At 42.2% G+C, this 23,497-nt stretch overlaps 1 protein-coding gene across 1 annotated transcript; it reads right to left on the bottom strand.

Annotated features, from left to right (window-relative positions):
- Nucleotides 1-279: 279 nt before the first annotated feature.
- LOC100380774 (adhesion G protein-coupled receptor E5) lies at nucleotides 280-23,237 on the bottom strand. Its single transcript, XM_014194019.2, has 19 exons — nucleotides 22,812-23,237; nucleotides 18,838-18,915; nucleotides 18,500-18,676; nucleotides 15,152-15,304; nucleotides 14,780-15,001; nucleotides 14,334-14,462; nucleotides 14,144-14,187; nucleotides 13,880-13,984; nucleotides 13,172-13,325; nucleotides 12,753-12,872; nucleotides 12,404-12,594; nucleotides 12,020-12,184; nucleotides 11,324-11,518; nucleotides 10,745-10,962; nucleotides 10,533-10,599; nucleotides 10,345-10,436; nucleotides 10,003-10,171; nucleotides 9,042-9,143; nucleotides 280-1,283 (listed from the first exon to the last, which is right to left on the bottom strand). Exons 1-19 carry the CDS (start codon nucleotides 22,879-22,881, stop codon nucleotides 1,242-1,244), a joined length of 2,493 nt encoding a protein of 830 aa, XP_014049494.2. The 5' UTR covers nucleotides 22,882-23,237; the 3' UTR covers nucleotides 280-1,241.
- Nucleotides 23,238-23,497: the final 260 nt, after the last annotated feature.

Here is a 23,497-nt window from a genome sequence, read left to right as displayed (position 1 = left end):
TTGAGGCTCTAAATAACTGAAATTGCCTTTGTCAGTTTGCATCTTCTGAGATGAGAGACAATCTGATGGAGACTCTATCCCCACCCATTCAGACTTTGACGTCTGTACTAAAACAAACAATTCTGAACCAATCAGAAACCTTTTCAAAACATTTCCACATCAGATTCAGGTAGACTACACATACTGCAGTTGCCTTAATCTAAAAATGAGACAGAAAAACATTTCTTAGATATACAGTATCTTGAACCACATTTAACAAAATAAATCAAGCTGCACAGATACAAAATATTTTTATATTTTATTCAATTAAAATATCGCGTGGCAAATAAAGTCTAAAAACAGAGAAGTTACAGTACAGGGATAAAAGCATGCCATTACCCAGTAAAAAAAACAGTCATACAAATGATCTTTACAAAGAAAATATTTACAATGATTTTAATTTGTCCTTATTTGACAGGATGCACACCTTACTAGAAACAAATGTAACAGTCATGATCATGATTCTTGTACATGTTTTGGTTGATCTCTTTTAAAATTGAGATACAATTATAAAACTATATACACAAAATATACATTTCAATCTGACTCTCATAACTCGACCTTTGGTGGTTATGTTTTAAACAATGATTTTTTTTATAAAACCATGATTGCTTATGACTATTTTTTATAATTTGTTGCTTTAATCTGCTATGTTTAAGATCAGAGAAAGTACCTGGATAATGCATAATGTAATAATCCATGATGAGTTGTCCCTGGTTAAACCATGCAGGACTAGTCCACTCTTCTACAGTAGGAGGGGGGTTTCTCATCAGCATTATATAATCCAAAGAATATCAAGGTTGGAAAAAGACACATGAAACTGTCAATAGGAAAATCAGTGTAAAACAATGAATAACTTTGTAATTGTTACTCTTTGGAGTTTTAGCTTAAAATAATATCCAGGCCAGCCCAACGAGAAAGTACAGTAATATTTACAGAATCGTAAAACGTCTTGCACAATACTGCTTAAAGCAAAATATAGTTGTCACAAAAGAACGGACATCAACCATCCCATCAATCTATCCTGGTCCTTTTGTGCTCTTTTGGCAAGACAGCACAAACAGATCTCAGACCAGGCAAGCATTAACTTATGCCTGTCATTAAACCAGGGTGATTATGGTTTTATAAAACTCCCAGGTGTTGCTAGGAGGTCACGAGGTCAGGCATCATGGGGTCATGTCCAGCAACCAGCATCCAGCCCCCTAGATCTGAGACTCTCTCGTGTTCTGGGCGCTCTTGGATGTCTGGGCAAAGAGAGAGGGCAAAGACAGACAACAACGTCAATCAGTTGCTTTTTGATCAGACTCCGTCATCACAGTCCTTCATTATTAATGCACAAGTGGCTCTGCTGTCTCTCTCTTTCACCCGCCAGACAAAATGCTTCACTTAACACCTTCCTCACCCACCTCATCATCTTTAGGGAGCTTCGGCCCTGGCCCAGAATCACACGTTTGCTTATTTTACGGAAACCATAAAAAATGACAGTTCTTTTCCTCCTTTGTTGTGCTTTGAAAGGTTTTTAAAATTGCCTTTGAGCAATCTCACTTGAAGGAAATGACTAGACTGATCACACCTCTGCTCAGGCCTGAACATGATGTCCCAAACCATGGTCAGTAATAATTAACGATTAAATTAATGGACTGATTAATTAAAGATGTCTCTGGATGGGGAAAGAAGTGAGAATTTTACAATGCGCTGTAAAACAAATGTTCCAAATTGGCCGTTAACCTGATAAGAGTGTGCCCTCTGAGAAATTGAAATTGAAGTACTCTGAAGTTTGGATGAATGCACATTTGACTTGTATCTAAATATTCTAATATGCTTATATCCTTTGTATAATACAGTAAATGTAATATTTTATGCAGAACTTTAACTTGCAGATCAGCCTTAATAATATTACAGATTCTGGGTTCTATCATGCAAATGTTTGTCTAATTTCTAATCCCCCTATTATTATTATTATTATTATATATTTTTTTTCAGCACTATCAATCCTCCGCTGATTGGAGAAAACTAACGGCCAACAATACTTATTCTACTGCTACTCACAGCTATCTTAGCTCACATATACAGTACACTGTAATCTTAATTCCAACCCTCCAATGTCCACAGACTAACCCATCTTTCCTAGTACACGACCATTTTACTATTTCCTTTTGCAATACATCCTTCTATTTTACTGTGATGTCTTACGAGCGTCTTGAACCTCTCTATTTGTACCATTTCTACCAAGATTACCCTAAAGATAACTACTTTACCGAAGAGTGTAATCATATTTCCCATCGATTGATCGTGGTTTTTCAGTTCTCCTAACAGTACTGTTTGTAGGTCCATCTGAACAGAGATATGACTTACAGTGGCTTGCGAAAGTATTCACCACCCTGGCATGTTCCTATTTTGTTACCTAACAACCTGGAATTAAAATGGATTTGTTGGGGGTTTGTATCATTTGATTTACACAACATGCCTACCACTTTGAAGATGCAAAATCTTTTTTATTGTGAAACAAACAAGAAATAAGACAAAAAAAACAGAAAAATTGAGTGTGCATAACTATTCACCCCCCCCTCCCAAAGTCAATACTTTGTAGAGCCCCCTTTTGCAGCAATTACAGCTGCAAGTCTCTTGGGGTAGGTCTCTATAAGCTTGGCACATCTAGCCAGTGGGATTTTTGCCCATTCCTCAAGGCAAAACTGCTCCAGCTCCTTCAAGTTGGATGGGTTCCGCTGGTGTAGAGCAATCTTTAAGTCATACCACAGAATCTCAATTGGATTGAGGTCTGGGCTTTGACTAGGCCATTCCAAGATATTTAAATGTTTCCCCTTAAAACACTTGAGTGTTGCTTTAGCAGTATGCTTATGGTCATTGTCCTGCTGGAAGGTGAACCTCCGTCCCAGTCTCAAATCTCTGGAAGACTGAAACAGGTTTCCTTGAAGAATTTCCCTGTATTTAGCTCCAGCCATCATTCCTTCAATTCTGACCAGTTTCCCAGTCTCTGCCAATGAAAAACATCCCCACAGCATGATGCTGTCACCACCATGCTTCACTGTGGGGATGTTGTTCTCGGGGTGATGAGAGGTGTTGGGTTTGCACCAGACATAGCGTTTTCCTTGATGGCAAAAAAGCTCAATTTTAGTCTCATCTGACCAGAGTACCTTCTTTCATAAGTTTGGGGAGTCTCCCACATGCCTTTTGGCAAACACCAAACGTGTTGGCTTATTTTTTTCTTAAGCAATGTCTTTTTTTCTGGCCACTCTTCCATAAAGCCCAGCTCTGTGGAGTGTACGGCTTAAAGTGGTCCTATGGACAGACACTCCAATCTCCGCTGTGGAGCTTGGCAGGTTATCTTTGGTCTCTTTGTTGCCTCTCTGATTAATGCCCTCCTTGCCTGGTTTGTGAGTTTTGGTGAGCGGCCCTCTCTTGGCAGGTTTGTTGTGATGGCATATTAATGGTGCTCTGTGGGATGTTCAAAGTTTCTGATATTTTTTTATAACCCACCCCTGATCTGTACTTCTCCACAAATGTGTCCCTGACCTGATTGGAGAGCTCCTTGGTCTTCATGGTGCCACTTGCTTGGTGTTGGTGTTGTAGACTCTGGACCCTTTTAGAACAGGTGTATATATACTGAGATCATGTGACAGATCATGTGACACTTAGATTGCACACAGGTGGACTTTATTTAACTAATTATGTGACTTGGTAATTGGTTGCCCAAGATCTTATTCAGGGGCTTCATAGCAACGGGGGTGAATACATATACACGCACCACTTTTCCATTATTTATTTTTTGAATTTCTTTCATTTCACTTCACCAATTTGGACTATTTTGTGTATGTCCATTACATGAAATCCAAATAAAAATCTATATAAATTGCAGGGGTTAATGCAACAAAATAGGAAAAATACCAAGAGGGATGAATACTTTTTGCAAGGCACTGTAACAACCACTCCTGGACATGACTCCAAAACCGAGCCACTGAAGGACAGTACCAAAAGAGATCATCTTTTTATTGTGTTTCCTCATGACAGAGTCTGCACAGGGCTGACTGTTCATTGTGCCATATACTGAGGATTATGTTTGTGGCGAGAATTCTATATAGTAGTTTACATTGAAAAGATCGGATTGATGCGTCCATTTTTTGTTTTGTATATCCTGTTATGGCTAGGGGGCAGTATTTTCACAGCCGGATATAAAACGTACCCGATTTAATCTGATTATTACTCCTGCCCAGAAACTAGAATATGCATATAATTATTAGCTTTGGATAGAAAACACTCCAAAGTTTCTAAAACTGTTTGAATGGTGTCTGTGAGTATAACAGAACTCATTTGGCAGGCCAAAACCTGAGAAGATTCCATGCAGGAAGTGCCCTGTCTGACAATTTCTTGCCCTTCTTGATTATCTCTATCCATTACAGAGGATCTCTGCTGTTACGTGACACTTCCTACGGCTCCCATGGGCTCTCAGAAGGCGGCAAAAAGCTGAATCGTGGCTTTGCAGGCTCTGGCTGAAAAAAAGTAGCTCGTTTGGGTAGTGGCTGGTTACAGTACTGTGAGACTCAGGCTCGTGCCCGCGTCGACCCCATGCTTTGTTTTCTTTTGTCTGTTTACCTAAACGCCGATTCCCGGTCGGAATATTACCGCTTTTTTACGAGAAAAATGCCATAAAAATTTATTTTAAACAGCGGTTGACATGCTTCGAAGTACGGTAATGGAATATTTAGAAATATTTTGTCATGAATTGCGCCATGCTCGTGACCCTTATTTACACTTCGGATAGTGTCTTGAACGCACGAACAAAACGCCGCTATTTGGATATAACGATGGATTATTTTGAACCAAACCAACATTTGTTATTGAAGTAGAAGTCCTGGGAGTGCATTCTGACGAAGACAGCAAAGGTAATAACATTTTTCTAATAATAAATCTGACTTTGGTGAAGGCTAAACTTGCTGGGTGTCTAAATAGCTAGCCCTGTGATGCCGGGCTATGTACTCAGAATATTGCAAAATGTGCTTTCACCGAAAAGCTATTTTAAAATCGGACACCTCGATTGCACAAAGGAGTTCTGTATCTATAATTCTTAAAATAATTGTTATGTTTTTTGTGAACGTTTATCGTGAGTAATTTAGTAAATTCACCGGAGGTTTGCGGGGGGGTATGCTAGTTCTGAACGTCACATGCTAATGTAAAAAGCTGGTTTTTGATATAAATATGAACTTGATTGAACAAAACATGCATGTATTGTATAACATAATGTCCTAGGTGTGTCATCTGATGAAGATCATCAAAGGTTAGTGCTGCATTTAGCTGTGGTTTTGTTTTTTGTGACATTATATGCTAGCTTGAAAAATGGGTGTCTGATTATTTCTGGCTGGGTACTCTGCTGACATAATCTAATGTTTTGCTTTCGCTGTAAAGCCTTTTTGAAATCGGACAGTGTGGTTAGATAAAGGAGAGTCTTGTCTTTAAAATGCTGTGAAATAGTCATATGTTTGAAAAATGGAAGTTTTCGGATTTTAGAGGAGTTTGTATTTCGCGCCACGCCCATCATTGGATATTGGTGCAGGTGTTCCGCTAGCGGAACGTCTAGATGTAAGAGGATATCAGTTCATAAACCTGATTCAATGGTATTGGGACATCAAAAACCTGTTCCCAACTATCTTGAATTTTATGCTGTATAGTTGTCAAACCTCTCAACCCTATATTGAAACTGGTACATTTTATGATTTATACCTGTCATTTTAAGCTATGCATGGTTTTTCATTGGAGGCAGACAAACCAATTAATTTGTTTCTGTTTTGAGTAATTGTCTCTTCCATTTTTGTGGCAGAGCTGCAATGAGTTGGTTATACTTCTGTTCTGTATTTATCGCCATACACATTTGTTAATTTCTCATGTGACATAATTTTACTGTCCTTATTTACATTGTCATTCATAAACATGATACCTTCCTTCTACATTTCTTCCCCCAAAAAATCAGTACATTGGAGTTTAGACATATTATTTGCTGTAATATTTGTTCTGCCTCTTCTGGAGGATGAAATTTGAATTTTGACCAGCTCTGTATGGCTTCATTTTAAAATAAGAATACTTTAAACAGGGTTACGTTATCAATCCACCGGCAATGGTTTGTTTTAATCAGTATAAAAGCAAAAAGCTCACTTTTGAAATTGGATCTGCCTCTTAGTATCCATCTGGAAAACCAGTTTGGATTTAGATATAATTTTGGTATAATAGAGACTTTAAGAGAGAGGTTTAATGCCTTAATATCCAAACTCATGTTTGTTACATAAATATAACTTTGTCTGGTTTGCCATTAAAATTAAATATTTGTTTCTCGCATGACTTGAAAAAGGATTCTCCTGAAGCCAGTAGCCATTAGTAAATATAAACTGAGATATCAATAGAGAATGAATCAGGGTAACTTTCCCATAGATGGACAGGTGTTTCCCTCTCTATTTTGTTTTCTATCGAAGTTAATAGTTCCAAGATCGTTAAACTTTTCTGGTATATGTAAACCAAGCACAAACTTCACCATCCACCCATTCAATCGAGAGGCCACATAAGGCCCTTGAAGGTTGAAGATTGAGGACTCAAGAAAATCTTGAATCATCGGCGTACATAGATACTTTTGTCTCTAATTCACAAATGTTTTGCCCCTTAAAGCTGCAATATGTAACTTTTGGGGCGACCAAATTCACATAAAAAAGTAAGTTATAGTTATAGATCTGTCATTCTCATTAAAAGCAAATCTAAGAAGCGGTAGATCTGTTCTGTGAGCTATTTCTATGCTTCCCATTCTTAAGTTTAGTTTTTGCGTCTTTTAATTTCAGTTTTGTACATCAGCTGAAAGTACAATATTTTTGGTTATGGAACATATATTTATCAGTGGTTTAGATGGTTCAAGGATGCCCTACACTATATGTGCTTGTTTTGTCACATACTAAAATTAGAATTTTAGCAACCAGGAAATGGTGGAGCGATTTCTGCAGTGTTGCTTTAATGTTATCACTAGATCAGATTTTTACAGCTAACAGTTCAATGGCTATAACAAATAAGTCTCGTGACAGAGGGCACATTGTTTTACTCCTCTTAACTATTCAACCTTCTCAGAGAAGTAACTGTTATTTATTATTTTGCATGAAGAATTGTTGTACATTACTTTTGCCCATCTTATGAGAGATTCTGCAACAACAACAAAATCCAGGCACTTACACAGATTCTAGACAGGATAAAAGGCTTTCTCAAAATTTGCTATAAAGATTATACCTGTTTTCCCTGCATTCCCGTAGTTTTCAATTATTTCTAGTAGTTGTGTAATGTTGTCTCCAATATATATTCCTTTTAAGAATCCCGTCTGATCGTGTTGAATAATGTCTGGTAGGACATTTTTAATTCAAAATGATTTTTTTTGCTTTTTTTGTTGTTGAAGATGTTGGGTGTTTGTACTGCCTTCCTGGCTCCTGCTTCAGTAAGAGAGTGATCATTCACTCTTTGTGTGTCCGACAGGTAGCAATTAATATGCGAGTAATTAAAACATAATAGTAATGGATCTTTCAGTAGAACATAAAAAGTTGAATATATCTCTATTGGAATGCCATCAAGGTCAGAGGTTTTTCCTGTCTGAAAGGAGTCAAGTGCCAACCATAGATTGTCATGTGTAATTAGGCCTTCACAATATTTTTTTGGTGTCTGAAATAGTTTAACATGATTTTTTGGGAGAAAGATATCACAAAACTCATTGTCAAATGAGGTTTGAGGAACTTGTTTAAAATATTTTTATCCTTTGGTGGGATAAGGATTTATCCATCTTTGTAACTATTTTCTGTAGGTTATTTTTGGTTGTGTTTCTTTATTGAAGGTTTAGGATAAACTTGGTGCATTTTTTGTCATTCTCCATCCAATTTGCTCTGTTTTTTAGATAAGTTAAGCATTATTTTTTTCATGAATAAGTTCCTCAAACTCCTTTTACGTTGTGTATAGATTATTCAGTGCTTCTGCAGTACATTCATCAACACCATTGATGTCTAATGTTAGATTTTCTATTTCTGTTGTAAGCCTTTTCTCTGTTGACCAATTTTTTGGGGATGAAGATTCAATTGATTGGCCTCCCATATGATACGTGGATCCGTTGAACCTGTATTGTGCAAGAAAAGTATGTTATGTCCTTAGTTTTTGTTAAGAAAGTTCTGTCAGTCAATAAACCCAGTTAAAATTGTAAATATCCCTGTCCTCGTGGAAAGTCTGTCATAGTTATATGGAAGGATATAAGTTGATGATATGATCGCATTCGATCCTCAATCAATACATATTTCACTTTTGGCACCATAGAAAAGGACACCAGAAAATAATCAATCCGACTAGCTTGATTAAGCCTCCTCCATGTATATCTTACGAGATCCGGGTTTCTGAGCCAATGTCAGTCAATTCCAACGTGCCCATAATATTCATAATCTCTATGAACGCCAGACGGTGATAGTTGGTAGTATGATTTCCTTTACGGTCTACTGACTTACTTAAAACTGTAATAGTGTTATTTGTATCTAATTAGTTTATTATAAATATTTTCAAAGAAGTTTGGATGGTCATTATTCGGTCCATATAAATGTATGAGCCATGTGTTTATCATCAAATAGTATAATCAAAGCAATCCATCTTCCTTGAGGATCTATTTAAACGTATTGCACCTCAAGATCTAGAATTTCTTAGTACATGACAGAAATAGATTTTACCATCCCATTCTTTTTTCCAAGGGCAGTTCGTCAGAATATATTTAATGACTTTCCTGTAAACAATAAATATGGTCTAACTTTTACTCGCAGAACATTACCTCGCAGAACTTTACCTCGCAGACCTTTTATGCAGAACTTTTATGCAGAACTTCGCTTCGTGTTCGCTGTCACTCAAATTCAACAGTGTTGGAGGACATGTACTTACATCACATTAAAGGACTTTCTGCTCTTTTAGATATTGGCTACTCAATTAGTAAGAGTTAATACCTGTGATTTGCTGTTGCTTGACTGGTTGGAGGAAAACTCTGAGTACTTCATCTTCTGTAGTGCACAGATGCTGACCAGGATCTTGCTATACTCCTCTCTCACCTACAAGGTGCAAAAAAGAGCACTATGAGCAAAGATGGTAGAGAAAGCTGGTCGAGCAGGGGTGGGGGGAAGGGAATAAGTAGACCAGAACCAGCTGTTATTGTGCAGTTTCCAATTTAAAAAAAATGGTCACAGTTCCTGTTTCTGTAAGTGGGTGTTCGTTCTCTAGTGTTACCATGTTTGAGCATACTCATGAGAGACAGGGAACGGCCATTTACATAGACATAACCTTGACCATTTATTTCAATGGTAAACAGCTTTTATGCATCATCTTAATTATCCACCATATTTGTTATGAGTCCAACAAGCACATATTCGCCTACCCTTAACTGTAGGCCCTACAGTAAACTAAACTCAATCAGTATTATTTAAACACTTAACAACTCATTTGGAATTTATCCAAAGTAGAATAACCCAAAGCCATGTATTTAGAGAGTTGGGCCAGTGTGGTTTCTGCATTTTGATGCATTTACATGACACTGTTAGCTCCAAAAAAATACTATATAGAATGAACATAATGGTGCATGTACATGACACTACAACATTCTATGACAGCCATGTTAGCTCCCCATTTAACATTACATGGGGAATATTTAAACAATGATGAATTCCTCCCCCTAGGCTTTTGTTTGGGGAGGGTCCTTGACTTTGTCCTTGACATTTGGTTTGGCCCGCCAGAAGCTTCCAGAATGATCTTATGTATTGATGAACAATGTTATTTCAGGTTTTTTGGTTCACGGCCCACTACTGAGATTACATTTCATCCCACCAAGCCCAACAGTTTGGACTCATCTGTACAATGTCCATATTAGAACTGTTTCAAGGCCCCTGGTTGACAGAGTCTTGAGTCGTGACGTACTTGTTTAGAGAGCAGGCAGTGCATGAGGAACACTAGGACCCCCTGCAGACTGTTGAGGATGGTGAACAGGTACGACATGGCCAGCGTGCTTTCCTCAAACTGGAAACAGCCAAAGATCCACATGGTGCCCAGCACACACAGCTGAGCAACTGCAGTTATGGTGAATGCCCTGCAGGAGGCGACAAACACACATAAAGTTAGATCGAGGGCATGGGTCACAACATGTCATTTTATAGTAAGGCCTGTTTTTTTCCCACATGTTCTGGCCAGGAAAAACAGTGGTCCTTTGTTATGGGCTATAACACAGCCTGTGTGAGAACGTCCGTTTCTTTGCCGGCTCACTTGATTTTGCGGAGTTTGTCAAGGTCAGGGTTCAGGCTGGAGAACTTCTGGGCCAACTTCCACACTGTGATGAGGAAGAAAAACACGTTCACCTAGGAGGGGAGAGGGAGATAAGTAGAACTAACATGACACAAAACATTGTAAGTAGGAGTGATGAAACTATTCCACCTTTCATCTGTGATACGCACCATGATGATGATACAGACAGGGCCAAAGAAGCTCCAGATGAATCCATCCTCAAGGTTGAGCCAGCAGCTAAAACACACAATGCACACATGAAGACACATCAATACCTGATCTCTATAGTACACAACAGAGAAGGACAGGGAGTCAGACAAATATATATAGGGAATCCAGTCAGGAGATGACACTGTCAGGGATCGATGCAGTGGTCACTCACTGGCGCTCGGTTCCGTATCCTTTGGCGTTGACGAGGGCAGAGATGGCGACGATGACAGCAGGAACGCCGTAGCCCCCCGCCATCATGTAGAGGGGCCTGAAGGTGGTGTTGAAGACCAGGACCACCATCCTGAAGAGCTGCACTCCCTCCAGACACATCCAGCAGAACGCTGCCAGGAAGAAGAAGTGAAGCAGCCCAGCCACCACCGCACAAGCAGACTGAGGAAGAGAGGAGAGAGGGATGAAGAGAAAGGAAATAAAGGGGTGAGAGTGATCGAGAAAACTAAATGTGAGCGAAATGACATATACTGTAGATAGTGATAAGGTTCACAATACAATAAGTTACCCACAACTGAACACACAATCTCTGCATACATTAACATTTCTTCCTACTAAAACATTTTTCTCACCACCCACATAGACAGAGTACCTACACCACATGTAAATGTTACACACATTGTCACATCCTCTGACCGCCCACGCCAGAAAAGCTCAGTGGAGTTTTCCTTATTCGATCTTGTTCCGAGGGCAATTCTGCCTCGAGGGCAGAGCGTATGTGATTGGTTGGATGCAAGCTTACCTGGCTCTCGGTGCGTGAGATGCCGACAAGGAAGACCAGGTTGGCAATGAAGAGGCTGAGGCAGAGGTGGAGGTGGATGGTATTGCGGGTGCTCCGGATGGAGCGGATCAGGGAGAAGGTGAGGATGCAGATGAAGAGACACAGCAGGGACAGGGACAGGCCCACCCAGGTGATCAGCTGCAGCTGGAATGTGTCCTGGAGGGAGGAATGGAGGCGAAGACACGTCACCATATAGTCACAGCAGTGGAGACTGCTGAGGGGAGGATGGCTCATAATAATGGCTGGAACGGAGTAAATGGAATGGTACCAAACACATGGAAACCATATGTTTGATGAATTTGATACCATTCCACTTATTCCACTCCATTACTACGAGCCCCAGGTAATGTGTCACCAACCCCCTGTGAGTCACAGTGACTGACAACTTTCAAGGATGTGTCTTAATAATATAGACAACATACCCCTGGATCAATAATAATGGAGCCCTATCTAGCCAGGCAAGACACAGAACACATTAAAATAAAAAAAAATCTTCATGGATTCACTGTTCTCAAAGGAATGCAAACTTTTTAAAAGCCAAACGATCTCCTATTGCACTATTACATAGAAAGTGAAATGAAACTATTAGAAAAGGCCTTGTTCCTGCTCTGTCTTACAGCAGAAGTACAGCTAGACTAAAATAAAAATCCCCCTCACCTTGAACTCATAGAGAGCCATAAGAACAGCAAAACTGCTGAGGTGGTAGCAGGAGCACACCGTGTGGGTGGCATTGGACTTCACCAGGAAACAGCCTCGATCAGACCAGGTCCCTTCTCCCAACTCAGCATCCCAGTACACACAGGTGTAGTTCCCTTCATCTGACTGGGAAACAACATTCACAATTACCATAGAAGAGAAGTAGAAAAACAATGTTACTCCAGGACACTTCACATAGTGACCATCCCAGAAAAAGCAAAGCAGGTTCACTCAGATGTCTGCATAGATCTTGAAATATAGTGCAGCATATGAATAAGATTTGATACTGCCACATTCACATAGACCATCATAATGGGATAGAGGGGTAATGCTTTTGCTCCTCACCTCCTTCAAATGGGAGAAGGTGAACGTGACTGGCTCCTTGAGAAAGGACGTGTCCTTGTTACTAATGGTGGCCGTCACCACTTTGGAGTTGATCTGGAAGCTGTGGCCCTCCTGTGCCTTCAGCTCTGAGAAGGAATGGTTGGTGGATGTCTCCAGACCCTTATAGCTGAGCAGGGACACCGTTGCAAATCCTGAGAAAGCAAATGTTTAAGTCTAGGAGTTTGTACACTGTGTACATTAATTTCACATTATATCATTACATTATAAAGATTGGTTCTGATGATTGTGGTGGGATTATGTTGGCAGTGTTCAAGCTGATCATGAAGATGAGGATGATGAAGATGGTAACCTGGGTAGGAGGTGTCTCCAGCAGCAGTCTCCCAGTGGCTGTCTAGCTGAGCATGTGTAGAGGACAAGGTGAGGGGTCCCTGGGGTGAGGAGGCATTTCTCTGCACCAACAGCTCCACCTCTGGAAGCAAATACATTCACATCTTCACAAACAGGCCTACAGTAGGTGAGATGTTACAACTCTCCGAATGGTTATCTGCTAGAAAGGCAGACTTGTGCGCAGGAAATTATGCAATGAAATGTGACCCATATAGCCTAATGAAAAACTTTGTAAGCTATTCAAAAATGGCCACAAATGAACATATTCTATGAAGGAAGTTATGACAACTTGTCTTCCGTTAGGTGGCTTCAAAAACCAAAACAATCATGGCTGAGTTTATGTTGTCTGGACTCATGGCTGAGTTCAGGATGTTCTCCTACCGGTGTGAGTGTTGAACCTCCTGGTCTCGGGGTGTTTCAGCAGAGGTCCTATCATTCTCAGAGCAGTCTCTACCAGGTCCAGCAAGACACTCACTTCCTTGTTATTATTCAGAGGCCCGCCAGACAGGAGCCTGTCTATAGCAGACAACAGAGTCTACAGAGACACAGAGAGAGGTGGGGGAGGAGGGGTTACATAGACACAGTCAGAGAGGCTGAGACTTTTATTTGTTACATGCACAAGTACAGTGAAATTCTTAACTTGCAACTACGCAACATTGCAGTATTCAATATCAAAATAGTATAACTGATAAAATAAATAAATGAAATAAAACACAAGAAATAAGAGAAGAAGAAAAGAAGAAGAAGAATGTTATATACGGCAGGGTCAGGGCCAATTCCGAAATGTACATTACTATATATTTGGCATACACTAACCACAATGCTATGTTTAGAAGTCATACAGCGAAAGGAGGCTAGGTTCCATTGTAAGCTAGATGTACCAACAGTGCTGGTCATCAGTCGTTGTTTCACTGCATGTATCCTTTCCTTAATGTGTGTGGGCTGAGTCTGAACCTGCATATGTCAACCTCTATGATGGATGCCTGGGTTATAATGAGCCTCAAATATAAGTAAGGGCCTCAAATATAAATAAGGGCCTCAAATATAAATAAGAGCCTCAACTATAAATATATAAATAAGCAGTAGTACCTCTAGCAGGGCCTCTCCATCGACTTGTTCTGCCGTATTACTCTCACTCAACTCCAGACAACTGGTCCTCATCAGGGCCACAGCATCCTGCAGACCTGGGATGACCTGAGAACGAGGGATGAGGAGAGAAAGTGAGGAGAGAGAGAGAGCAGGCGGGGGGGGGGGGTAGAGAGAGGAGGAAGTTAGTCTGTATTTTGTTCTGCAGATATTCACACCTATTCCCTGTAGGTGTGAATCATTACACTGTATACTCATGTGGCTTACCATCTTAAGATGCTTCTCACTCGCAAACGTGTCACAGTTCAACTCTGTGGAAACAGAAGAGATGAATGAATAAGGCATCTTAAATGAAAATATATTTTTTAATGAAATTATTGATGAAGTGATGACAACTTAATCATGTTGAAACAGCTCCATCTCAATGAGAATGATGATCTATAAATGTGATTCTCACCAGTACATCTCCCCTGCGGGTCTCCGTAGTTGGTGAATCCTGCATGGCACGCACACCGATGGCCACTGTTGGTGGCATTATGGCACGTTCCATTCCCTCCACAGATAAACTTATTTATTTTACACAAGTCTACAAAGGAATGACAGAAAGCACAGGTGACAATTTCATAAGATGTTCAGATCTACCTAAAACCGATCAATTCACATAATATCAATTACACATTCTGGTCATAAAGAAATTAGTATCTGGTGCTTCATGGGGAAGAGGAGCAATTGAGAAAAAATACATCAAAGGGTATAGATAAAAAATTATTTAACTTTCTCAAAATTCCCAGGTTTTCCCCAAATCCCAGTTGGAAGATTCCTGGAATTAGCAGGAAATCTGGAGGCCTCCAACCAGGATTTCTAGAAAACCCATCCATGGTGATAATACAATTCCTCCCATACCTTTAGCACCTTGAGCGTCCTCACTGTCTGTGGTTGCTGTCTGGTCTGTGGTGGCTTTCTGATCTGTTATTTCCTCACATGATTCTCCATTCCCTGTGAATTGAGCTTTGCCAGACTTCAGGCCAAACCCTGGATTGCAGACACAGGAGTAGTTGCCTGGTGTGTTGAAGCACTGTGCACGTTTCTCGCAAATTGTGATGTTGTCCACACACTCGTTTCTATCTACATGTGGGTAAAAAATACCATTAGGAAAAGGAAACTCTCACCTTTTCATACATGATGACATCCTGTATATGCCTGATATGCTCTCTGGATGTACTGTACACATCTTTTGATAGTTAGTGTTATCACCAGTTTTCTTTGGCATCTTACCTTCACATGTGACTCCTTGGCCAAATATAAATCTTTCCACTCCAGTACTGGAGACAAACCCCTCATTGCAGATGCAGGAATAGGACCCTAATATATTGTTACACTCGGCATTGGGACCACAGGTGTTCTTATTCTCCAAACACTCGTTGATGTCTTGAGGCACAGAGAAAGGAATAGTCAGTCACACCTCAAATGCATATGTAGAATATACATTGAACAAAAATATAAACGCAACATGTAAAGTGTTGGTCCCATGTTTCATGAGCTGAAATGTTGTGTACACATTTGTTTACATCCTTGTTAGTGAGCATTTCTCCTTTGCCTAGATAATCCGGCATATCAAGAAGCTGATTATACAGCATGATCATTACACAGGTGCACCTTGTACTGCGGACAATAAAAGGCCACTCTAAAATGTGCAGTTTTGTCACACAACACAATGCCACAGATTTCTCAAGTTTTGAGGGAGCGTTCAATTGACTCCATGTCACAGGCGTCGAAATGAGTAGACCAAAGCGCAGCGTGTATAGTGCTCATCTTTAAACTTTTAATGAAGACAATAGAACCAAAAACAATAAAACGACTGACAACAGTTCCGTAAGGTACACTGACAAAACGGAAAACAACTACCCACAACCCCAAAGGAAAAACGGGCTCCCTAAGTATGGCTTCCAATCAGAGACAACGAACGACACCTGCCTCTGATTGGAAACCATACCCGGCCGAACATGAAAACCAACACATAGAAATAGACAACTAGAACAAACCCACATGGAAACAGAAAACCCAAAATACATACAAAACAAACCCCCCTGCCACGCCCTGACCATTCTACTATGGCAAATGACCTCTTTCACTGGTCAGGACATCACAGTACCCCCCCCCCCCCCCGAAGGTGCAGACCCCGACTGCATACCAAACCAAAAACCCCACAAAAAGAACCCTAAACAAAAAGGGAGGGAAGGGAGGGTGGCCACCGTCCATGACGGCTCCTGTGCTACACCCAGACCCTCCGCCGGCTCCGGGCGTAGCCCCCGTTCTGCCCGCAGATCCCTCTGCTTCTGGGACCCTGACCTGTGGATCATTACCAGAGGTTCCGCACTGCTGGCCACTGCTGAAGGCTCTGGGTTGCAGACCACCACTGAAGGCTCTGGGTTGCAGACCACCGCTGAAGGCTCTGGGTTGCAGACCACCGCTGAAGGCTCTGGGCTGCAGACCACCGCGGAAGGCTCTGAGTTGCAGACCACCGCGGAAGGCTCTGGGCTGCAGGCCACCGCTGAAGGCTCTGAGCTGCAGACCACCGCTGAAGGCTCTGGGCTGCAGACCACCGCTGCAGGCTCCGGGCTGAGAAGCGTTGCTGGAGGCTCCGGGCTGAGGAGCGTTGCTGGGGGCTCCGGGCTGAGGAGCGTCGCTGCAGGCTCCGTGCCATGGATCATCACTACTGGTTCCACGCCATGGATCATCACTGGAGGCTTTGTGCCATGGATCATCCCTACAGGCTCCGGGCCATGGATCATCACTGGAGGCTTCGTGCCATGGATCATCCCTACAGGCTCCGGGCCATGGATCATCACTGGAGGCTTTGTGCCATGGATCATCCCTACAGGCTCCGGGCCATGGATCATCACTGGAGGCTTCGTGCCATGGATTATCGCTGGAGGCTTCGAACCATTGATCATCACTGGAGGCTTCCTACAGGGAGCTGGAACCGGTCACACCAGACTGGGGAGACGCACTGAGGACCGAGTGCTCAAAGCAGGCACCGGCCGTACTGGGCTATGGAGGCGTACTGGAGGAAGGGGGCGAGGAGCAGGTACAGGACGTACTGGGCTATGGTGGCGCACTGGAGGGAGAGTGCGCGGAGCAGGCACAGGACGTACTGGGCTATGGTGGCGCACTGGAGGGAGAGTGCGCAGAGCAGGCACAGGGTACACTGGGCCTTGGAGGCGCACTGGAGGTCTGGCGCTTAGGGCTGGCACAACCCGTCCTGGCTCGATGTTGATTATAGCCCGGCAAGGGCGGAGCGCTGGTACAGGACGAACTGGGCCGTGCTGGTGAATGAGGGGTACCGTGCGTAGAGTAGGTGCAGGATAACCTGGGCCGAAGAGACGCACTGGAGACCAGATACGTTGAACCGGTGCACTTCTCCCTGGCTGCCGGCCAACTCTAGCACGGCAACGGTAGGGAGCTTGCACCGAGCGCACCGGCTGTGAGTGCGCATGGGCGACACCATGCGCACCATCGCATAACACGGTGCTTCTACAGTCACTCGCTCCCCACGGTAAGCACGGGGAGTTGGCTCAGGTCTTAACCTCGCCTTCGCCAATCTACCCGTCTGTCCCCACCCCCAAAAGAATTTGGGCGACACAAATGGCAAATGACCTCTTTCACTGGTCAGGACGTGACACTTCAGGAATGTCCACCAGAACTGTTGCCAGAGAATTCCAAAAGCCGCCTCAAATGTTGTTTTAGAGAATTTGGCAGTACTTCAAACCGGCCTCACGATCGCAGACCACATGTACGGCGTTGTGCGGGCGAGCAGTTTGCTGAAGTCAACATTGTGAACAGAGTGACCCATGGTGGCGGTGGGGTTATTGTATGGGCAGGCATAAGCTACGGACAATGAACACAATTGCATTTGATCTATGACAATTTGAATGGACAGAGATACCGTGATGAGATCCAGAGACCCATTGACGTGCCATTCATCAGCTGCCATCACCTCATGTTTCATCATGATAATGCACAGCCCCATGTCGCAAGGATCTGTACACAATTCCTTGAAGCTGAAAATGTCCCAGTTCTTTCATGGCCTGCATACTCACCAGACATGTTGAGCATGTTTGGAATGCTCTGGATTGACATGTACAACAGCGTGTTCCAGTTCCCGTCAATATCCAGCAACTTCACACAGCCAGTGAAGAGGAGTGGGACAACATTCCACAGGCCACAATCAACAGCCTGATCAACTCTATGCGAAAGAGATTTGTTGTGCTGCATGAGGCAAATGGTGGTCACACCAGATACTGACTGGTTTTCTGATCCACTCCCCTATCTTTTTTTAAGGTATCTGTGACCAACAGATTCATATCTGTATTCCTAGTCATGTGAAATCCATAGATAATGGCCTAATTTATTTATTTCAATTGATTGATTTCCTTATATAAACTGTAACTCAGTAAAATATTTTAAATTGTTGCATGTTGCGTTTATATTTTGTTCAGTACAGTATAGTCACTATACCGAATAAGTGTATGGATTCCAAAATTGCAGCAGTGCTGTGTTCTCTAGGCCAGGACTGCAATGTACAGAAATGCTATAAGGTAACTAAAAAAGAGAGTTGTTTACCTATACATTTTTCAGGTGAGTCAGCTGTGAAGCTCACCCTCTGTGATGATGATCTGAACCCAAGAGCACATTGACAGTAGAAGCTTCCTTCAGTGTTGATGCATGTTGCATTCTCACCACAGATGTGTGGTGTTTCATCGTTATAGTCATCACTAGGAAGATTACACTCATTCTCATCTGGGGTCAAAAACAGAGGCATTGAGAAAGTGTGAAGAGAGGTAGAATGGTTGGGGAATGGGAATGGTCATTCAAAATAAAAGATATATATATATATATATATATATATATAGAAGATATATATATATAGAAGATATAATACAAGACAGACATGTACATACCAGTGCAATTTCTCCCATTTTTAGAGAATCCTGGGGGACAGCCTGATACATGTTCCATCAGCAGGGCAAGGTGAAGAGCTGCAGAGTAAGCAACAGGCAGATTCTCCAATAAGTTGTCCCATTATCATGTGGTCAGTGCTATCCTGGATACTTGGAACATCCCTACCCTAAAGCTAACCCTAACCTTAACCCTCACCTTACCCTAACCTTCACCCTTACCTTTTTACATTTCAAATTCAATATGGTAGGGACATCCCAAGGATCCTGGATAGCACAGAACATTATGGTATTGGGGGAGTGCCCTGAACATGTGCAATATTGACAAGTACATGACAAAACTACTTTCGTAGAACCAACCTTTGACTATGATTGTAAGGTTGTAACATTAATCAGTTGGAGAGGTCTCAGGCACAGAAACTTGCAGCAATAGTTTTTAAAGGTTTAAAGGTTTATCTCTCTCTGTTCAAAAAGGTATTCCCCCTGTCTGGATTTCAGCAGATGATTCCTACGGCAACTGTGCTCACAGGATATGCCCATAATAACCCCTGCATTGCACACGGCTGTCCGGAGGTGACCATTTTCTCTTTACCAGGAAGCCATCACCTGGCATGGGACTGTGTGATAATGACTGTAAACCTCCTGTCTGTATGATAGTGAATGGGTAGTCAGTCCATTGTGGTAATGAGTGGAGAGAAGAGGCAGCAGTAGAGTGGAATGTTGTGGTCACAGAGAGAGTCTTCTAAAACGTTGTGTAGCACCCTCCAAGCTCATCATTAAGCTCGGAGCCCTGGGTCTGAACCCCGCCCTGTGCAACTGGGTCCTGGACTTCCTGATGGGCCGCCCCCAGGTGGTGAAGGTAGGCAGCAACACCTCCAGTACGCTGATCCTCAAAGGGTGCAGGATCAGCCCCCTTGTGTACTCCCTGTTCACCCATGACTGCGTGGCCACGTTCGTCACGTTCACTTGCAGACGACAAAACAGTGGTAGGCCTGATTACCAACAATGACGAGACAGCCTACAGCGAAAGGAGTGAGGGCCCTGGGGGAGTGGGGCCAGGAAAATAACCTGTCCATCAACTTCGACAAAACAAAGGAGCTGATTGTGGACAGCAGAGGGAGCACGCCCCCATCCACATCGACGGGACCGCAGTGGAGAAGGTGAAAAGCTTCAAGGTCCTTGGCGCACACATCACTGACAATCTGAAATGGTCCACCCACACAGACAGTGTGGTGACAAAGGCGCAATAGCGCCTCTTCAACCTCAGGAGGCTGAAGAAATTTGGCTTGGCCCTTGAGATAGAAACTGTCTTGGCCCATAAGACCCTCACAAACTTTTACAGATGCACCATTGAGAGCATCCTGTCGGGCTGTATCACCGCCTGTTGCGGCAACTGCACCGTCCGCAAAGACAGAGCTCTCCAGAGGGTAGTGTGGCCTGCCCAATGTATTACCCGGGGCGTACTGCCTGGCCTCCAGGACATCTACAGTACCCGGTGTCACAGGAAGGCCAGGAAGACCATCATGGACCTCAGCCACCCGAGCCACGGCCTGTTCACCCCACAACCATCCAGAAGGCGAGGTAAGTACAGGTGCATCAAAGCTGGAACCGAGAGACTGAAAAACAGCTTCTATCTCAAGGCCATCAGACTGTTAAATAGTCACCACTAGCTGGCCACCGCCCCAATACCCCTCCCTGAACTTTAATCACTGTCACTAGACGGCTACCACCCGGTTACTCTACCATGCACCTTAGAGGCTGCTGCCCTATGTACATAGTCATGGTCACTTTAATAATGGAACACTGGTCACTTTACATACTATTTTATATACATACACTCCGTACTCCAACATTGCTCGTCCTAATATTTCTATATTTCTTAATTCCATTATTTTACTTTTTAGATTTGTGTGAATTGTTGTGTATTGTTAGATATTACTGCAAGCATTTCGCTACACCCCCAATAACATCTGCTAAATATATGTGTGCGACCAATAACATTTAATTTTATTTCATACTTCTAAATTCTAAAGAATTTGACATGAAAGGTTTCAGCCATTGAGACACTAACTAACCAAATGCACCTAAAGAGGGATGGTCGCCTCACCTCAATTAGCCACCCCTTGCAACGTGTCATCAAAGACTTCCTGTCTACTTCACGGCAGCGATAAATCACACTGAATGTTATCACCTTTCTGTGATGTCATGGCAACAAGGACATTTTTTTCTCTCTCAGAAAGTGTATGTGTGTGCATACGTGTGTGTGTTTTTGTATTTGTGTGTGTACATGCACATGTGTGAGTTTCAAAGACAACATGGGTGAGGGGTGTGAATGTTATCAGACTGTGGGGTGCTTCAGGGGAGATCACAGAGTATAGATACCACTGTTGAAGGCCGAGGAACAGAGGGTCTCTTTAGAGAGAGGGACCCAGAGTCTAGGATGAAGAATAGGGAGAGTGTCTCTCTGGCTGTCTCTCTGTCTACTGCTAATTCCTCTGAATGTGCTCCTTCAGGCTTTTAGTCCTCAGATTCCCAAAAGTCATTCAGTGTTATGACAACGGTCTGCTGATTTTCCACTTACTGGAAATAAGTTATAAATGCTAATGCCGTAAAAGGGATTCCACAAGGAAGCAAGACAGATCTATTAGCCACTTGTAAAATAGTTTCAATAAACTGAACAACTCAACAATTTCAACAGGCTATTAACAGGATTTTAAATGGATTCCAACCCTGGCACACACAATGTCACATTGTCGTCTCAAATATCTCAACGGGAAATGCTGTGCTCTCCCCCCTACCTTATGTCTTAGAGATGTTCTCAAATGTTAGGATTAAACCACTATATCATTAAACCTGCAATTACTGAGAAGAACGAGATACATTTCTGCTGTCATCTGACTCCTTTCAATACAAAGGATTAAAATAACTCACAGTGGTGTAAAGTAGTAATACTTTAAAGTATACTTAAGTAGATTTTTGGTGTATCTGTACTTCACTATTTATATTTTTGACAACTTTTACTTTTACTTCACTACATTCCTAAAGAAAATAATGTACTTTTTACTCCATACATTTTCCTTCACACCCAAAAGTACTCATTTAATTTTGAATGCTTAGCAGGACAGGAAAATGGTCCAATTTACACCCTTATCAAGGGAATTCTCTGGTCTTCCCTACTGCATGACGGACTCACTAAGCACAAATGCTTTGTTTGTACATGATGTCTGAGTGTTGGAGTGTGCCCCTGGCTAACCATACATTTTTAAAACAAGAAAATTGTGCCGTCTGGTTTGCATAATATAAGGAATGTGAAAGGATATATACATTTACTTTTGATACTTAAGTACATTTAAAACCAAATACTTTTAGACTTTCACTTTTACTTGAGTAATATTCTATAAAGGTACCTTTCATTTGCTTAAGTATGACAATTGGGTACTTTTTCCACCACTGATAACTCAACCATTCCGCTTTACTTAATAACATTTTTCAGTTGTTCCTAAAAGTAGTTTCATCTTATGTCAGAAATTATGTCTAATGCAATCTGAGAGTAGCCTGATCCTAGATCTGTTTGTGTCTGGTATGTGACCATGACCATAGGGGTTGTCAAGACAGTAAGAACAGATCTTGGAGCAGGCTAAGCTGAGAGGTGTTCAACCCTGTAGTGACCTCCTGTGGGACCCTGATCATGATGACCTGCCAATGAATTTGTACATCAGCATTTCAGGCAAATCCTAATTTAAGTCAAAATATCACTATGTTATGCTTTGATATCAGTGGGAGACTAAGTGAAATTTCAATTCAAGTTAGGATTTGCCTCTTCAAGTTTAACAGCCACATGTCTTCTACTTTTCTCTTCATCTAATCATCCCCAACCAAACATAAACACTGTCTGATTTAGTGCTTTCTCTCCCAAACCCACAACCTTCTTCATGGCAACATGACTTCTGTGTAAACAGTTTACATAAAGGACTCACCCAGAATCAGGAGATGAACTCTGCCTGTCATGGTGAAGAAGAATCTCACTATCTCTTCTATGAGAATCATAGACCAGGGCTGAAACTCTGCCCCTATCTGAACGGTCTATTCAAAAGTGTGATAAAGATCCGTCTTATTTTCTTCTCAGGAGTTTCTCCAAACTTCTCAGGGTTGTTTTACTGAAGAAAAATGGCACCCGTATCCATCAACTCAGTCAAGCTTCTGTCTAGTAGATTGAGTTCTGCTGACATCACCAAATGAGAGATAAAATGAAAAGTAGTCACTGTGCTCTCATCACTTGCCTAGAACTCTCTGTCTCTGACTCGCTCTCCTTCTCTTCCACCCTGTGTGTTTGGCTGTGGTGGTCTGGGCTGTGTCTGGCTCACTGACATACTAAGAGGTTTCTGGGCAGAGTTTCAGTTAAGCCGCTGCTGTTGAGTCACACCCCTGAGACAGTGAGGCAGGGAAATGAGGTTGGAGGACGAGGAGGGGGTTTAGCAACTGCTGCTGTTTAATTTTATTTTTTGATCTCTGCTCTTTAGGGTTCCATGACAACAACACGACCTAAACTGGACTCTCTCTCTCTCCAATTTAAGGGGCTTTATTGGCAAAGGAAACATTTGTTTACATTGCCAAAGCAAGTGAAATAAGTGTGTACTCTCTGTTTAGGGCCAAATAGCATTCT

Source organism: Salmo salar, chromosome ssa03, assembly GCF_905237065.1.
Source record: "Salmo salar chromosome ssa03, Ssal_v3.1, whole genome shotgun sequence".
In the NCBI taxonomy this organism is placed as follows: domain Eukaryota; kingdom Metazoa; phylum Chordata; class Actinopteri; order Salmoniformes; family Salmonidae; genus Salmo; species Salmo salar.
This window is presented reverse-complemented; position numbering and strand designations above follow the sequence as displayed.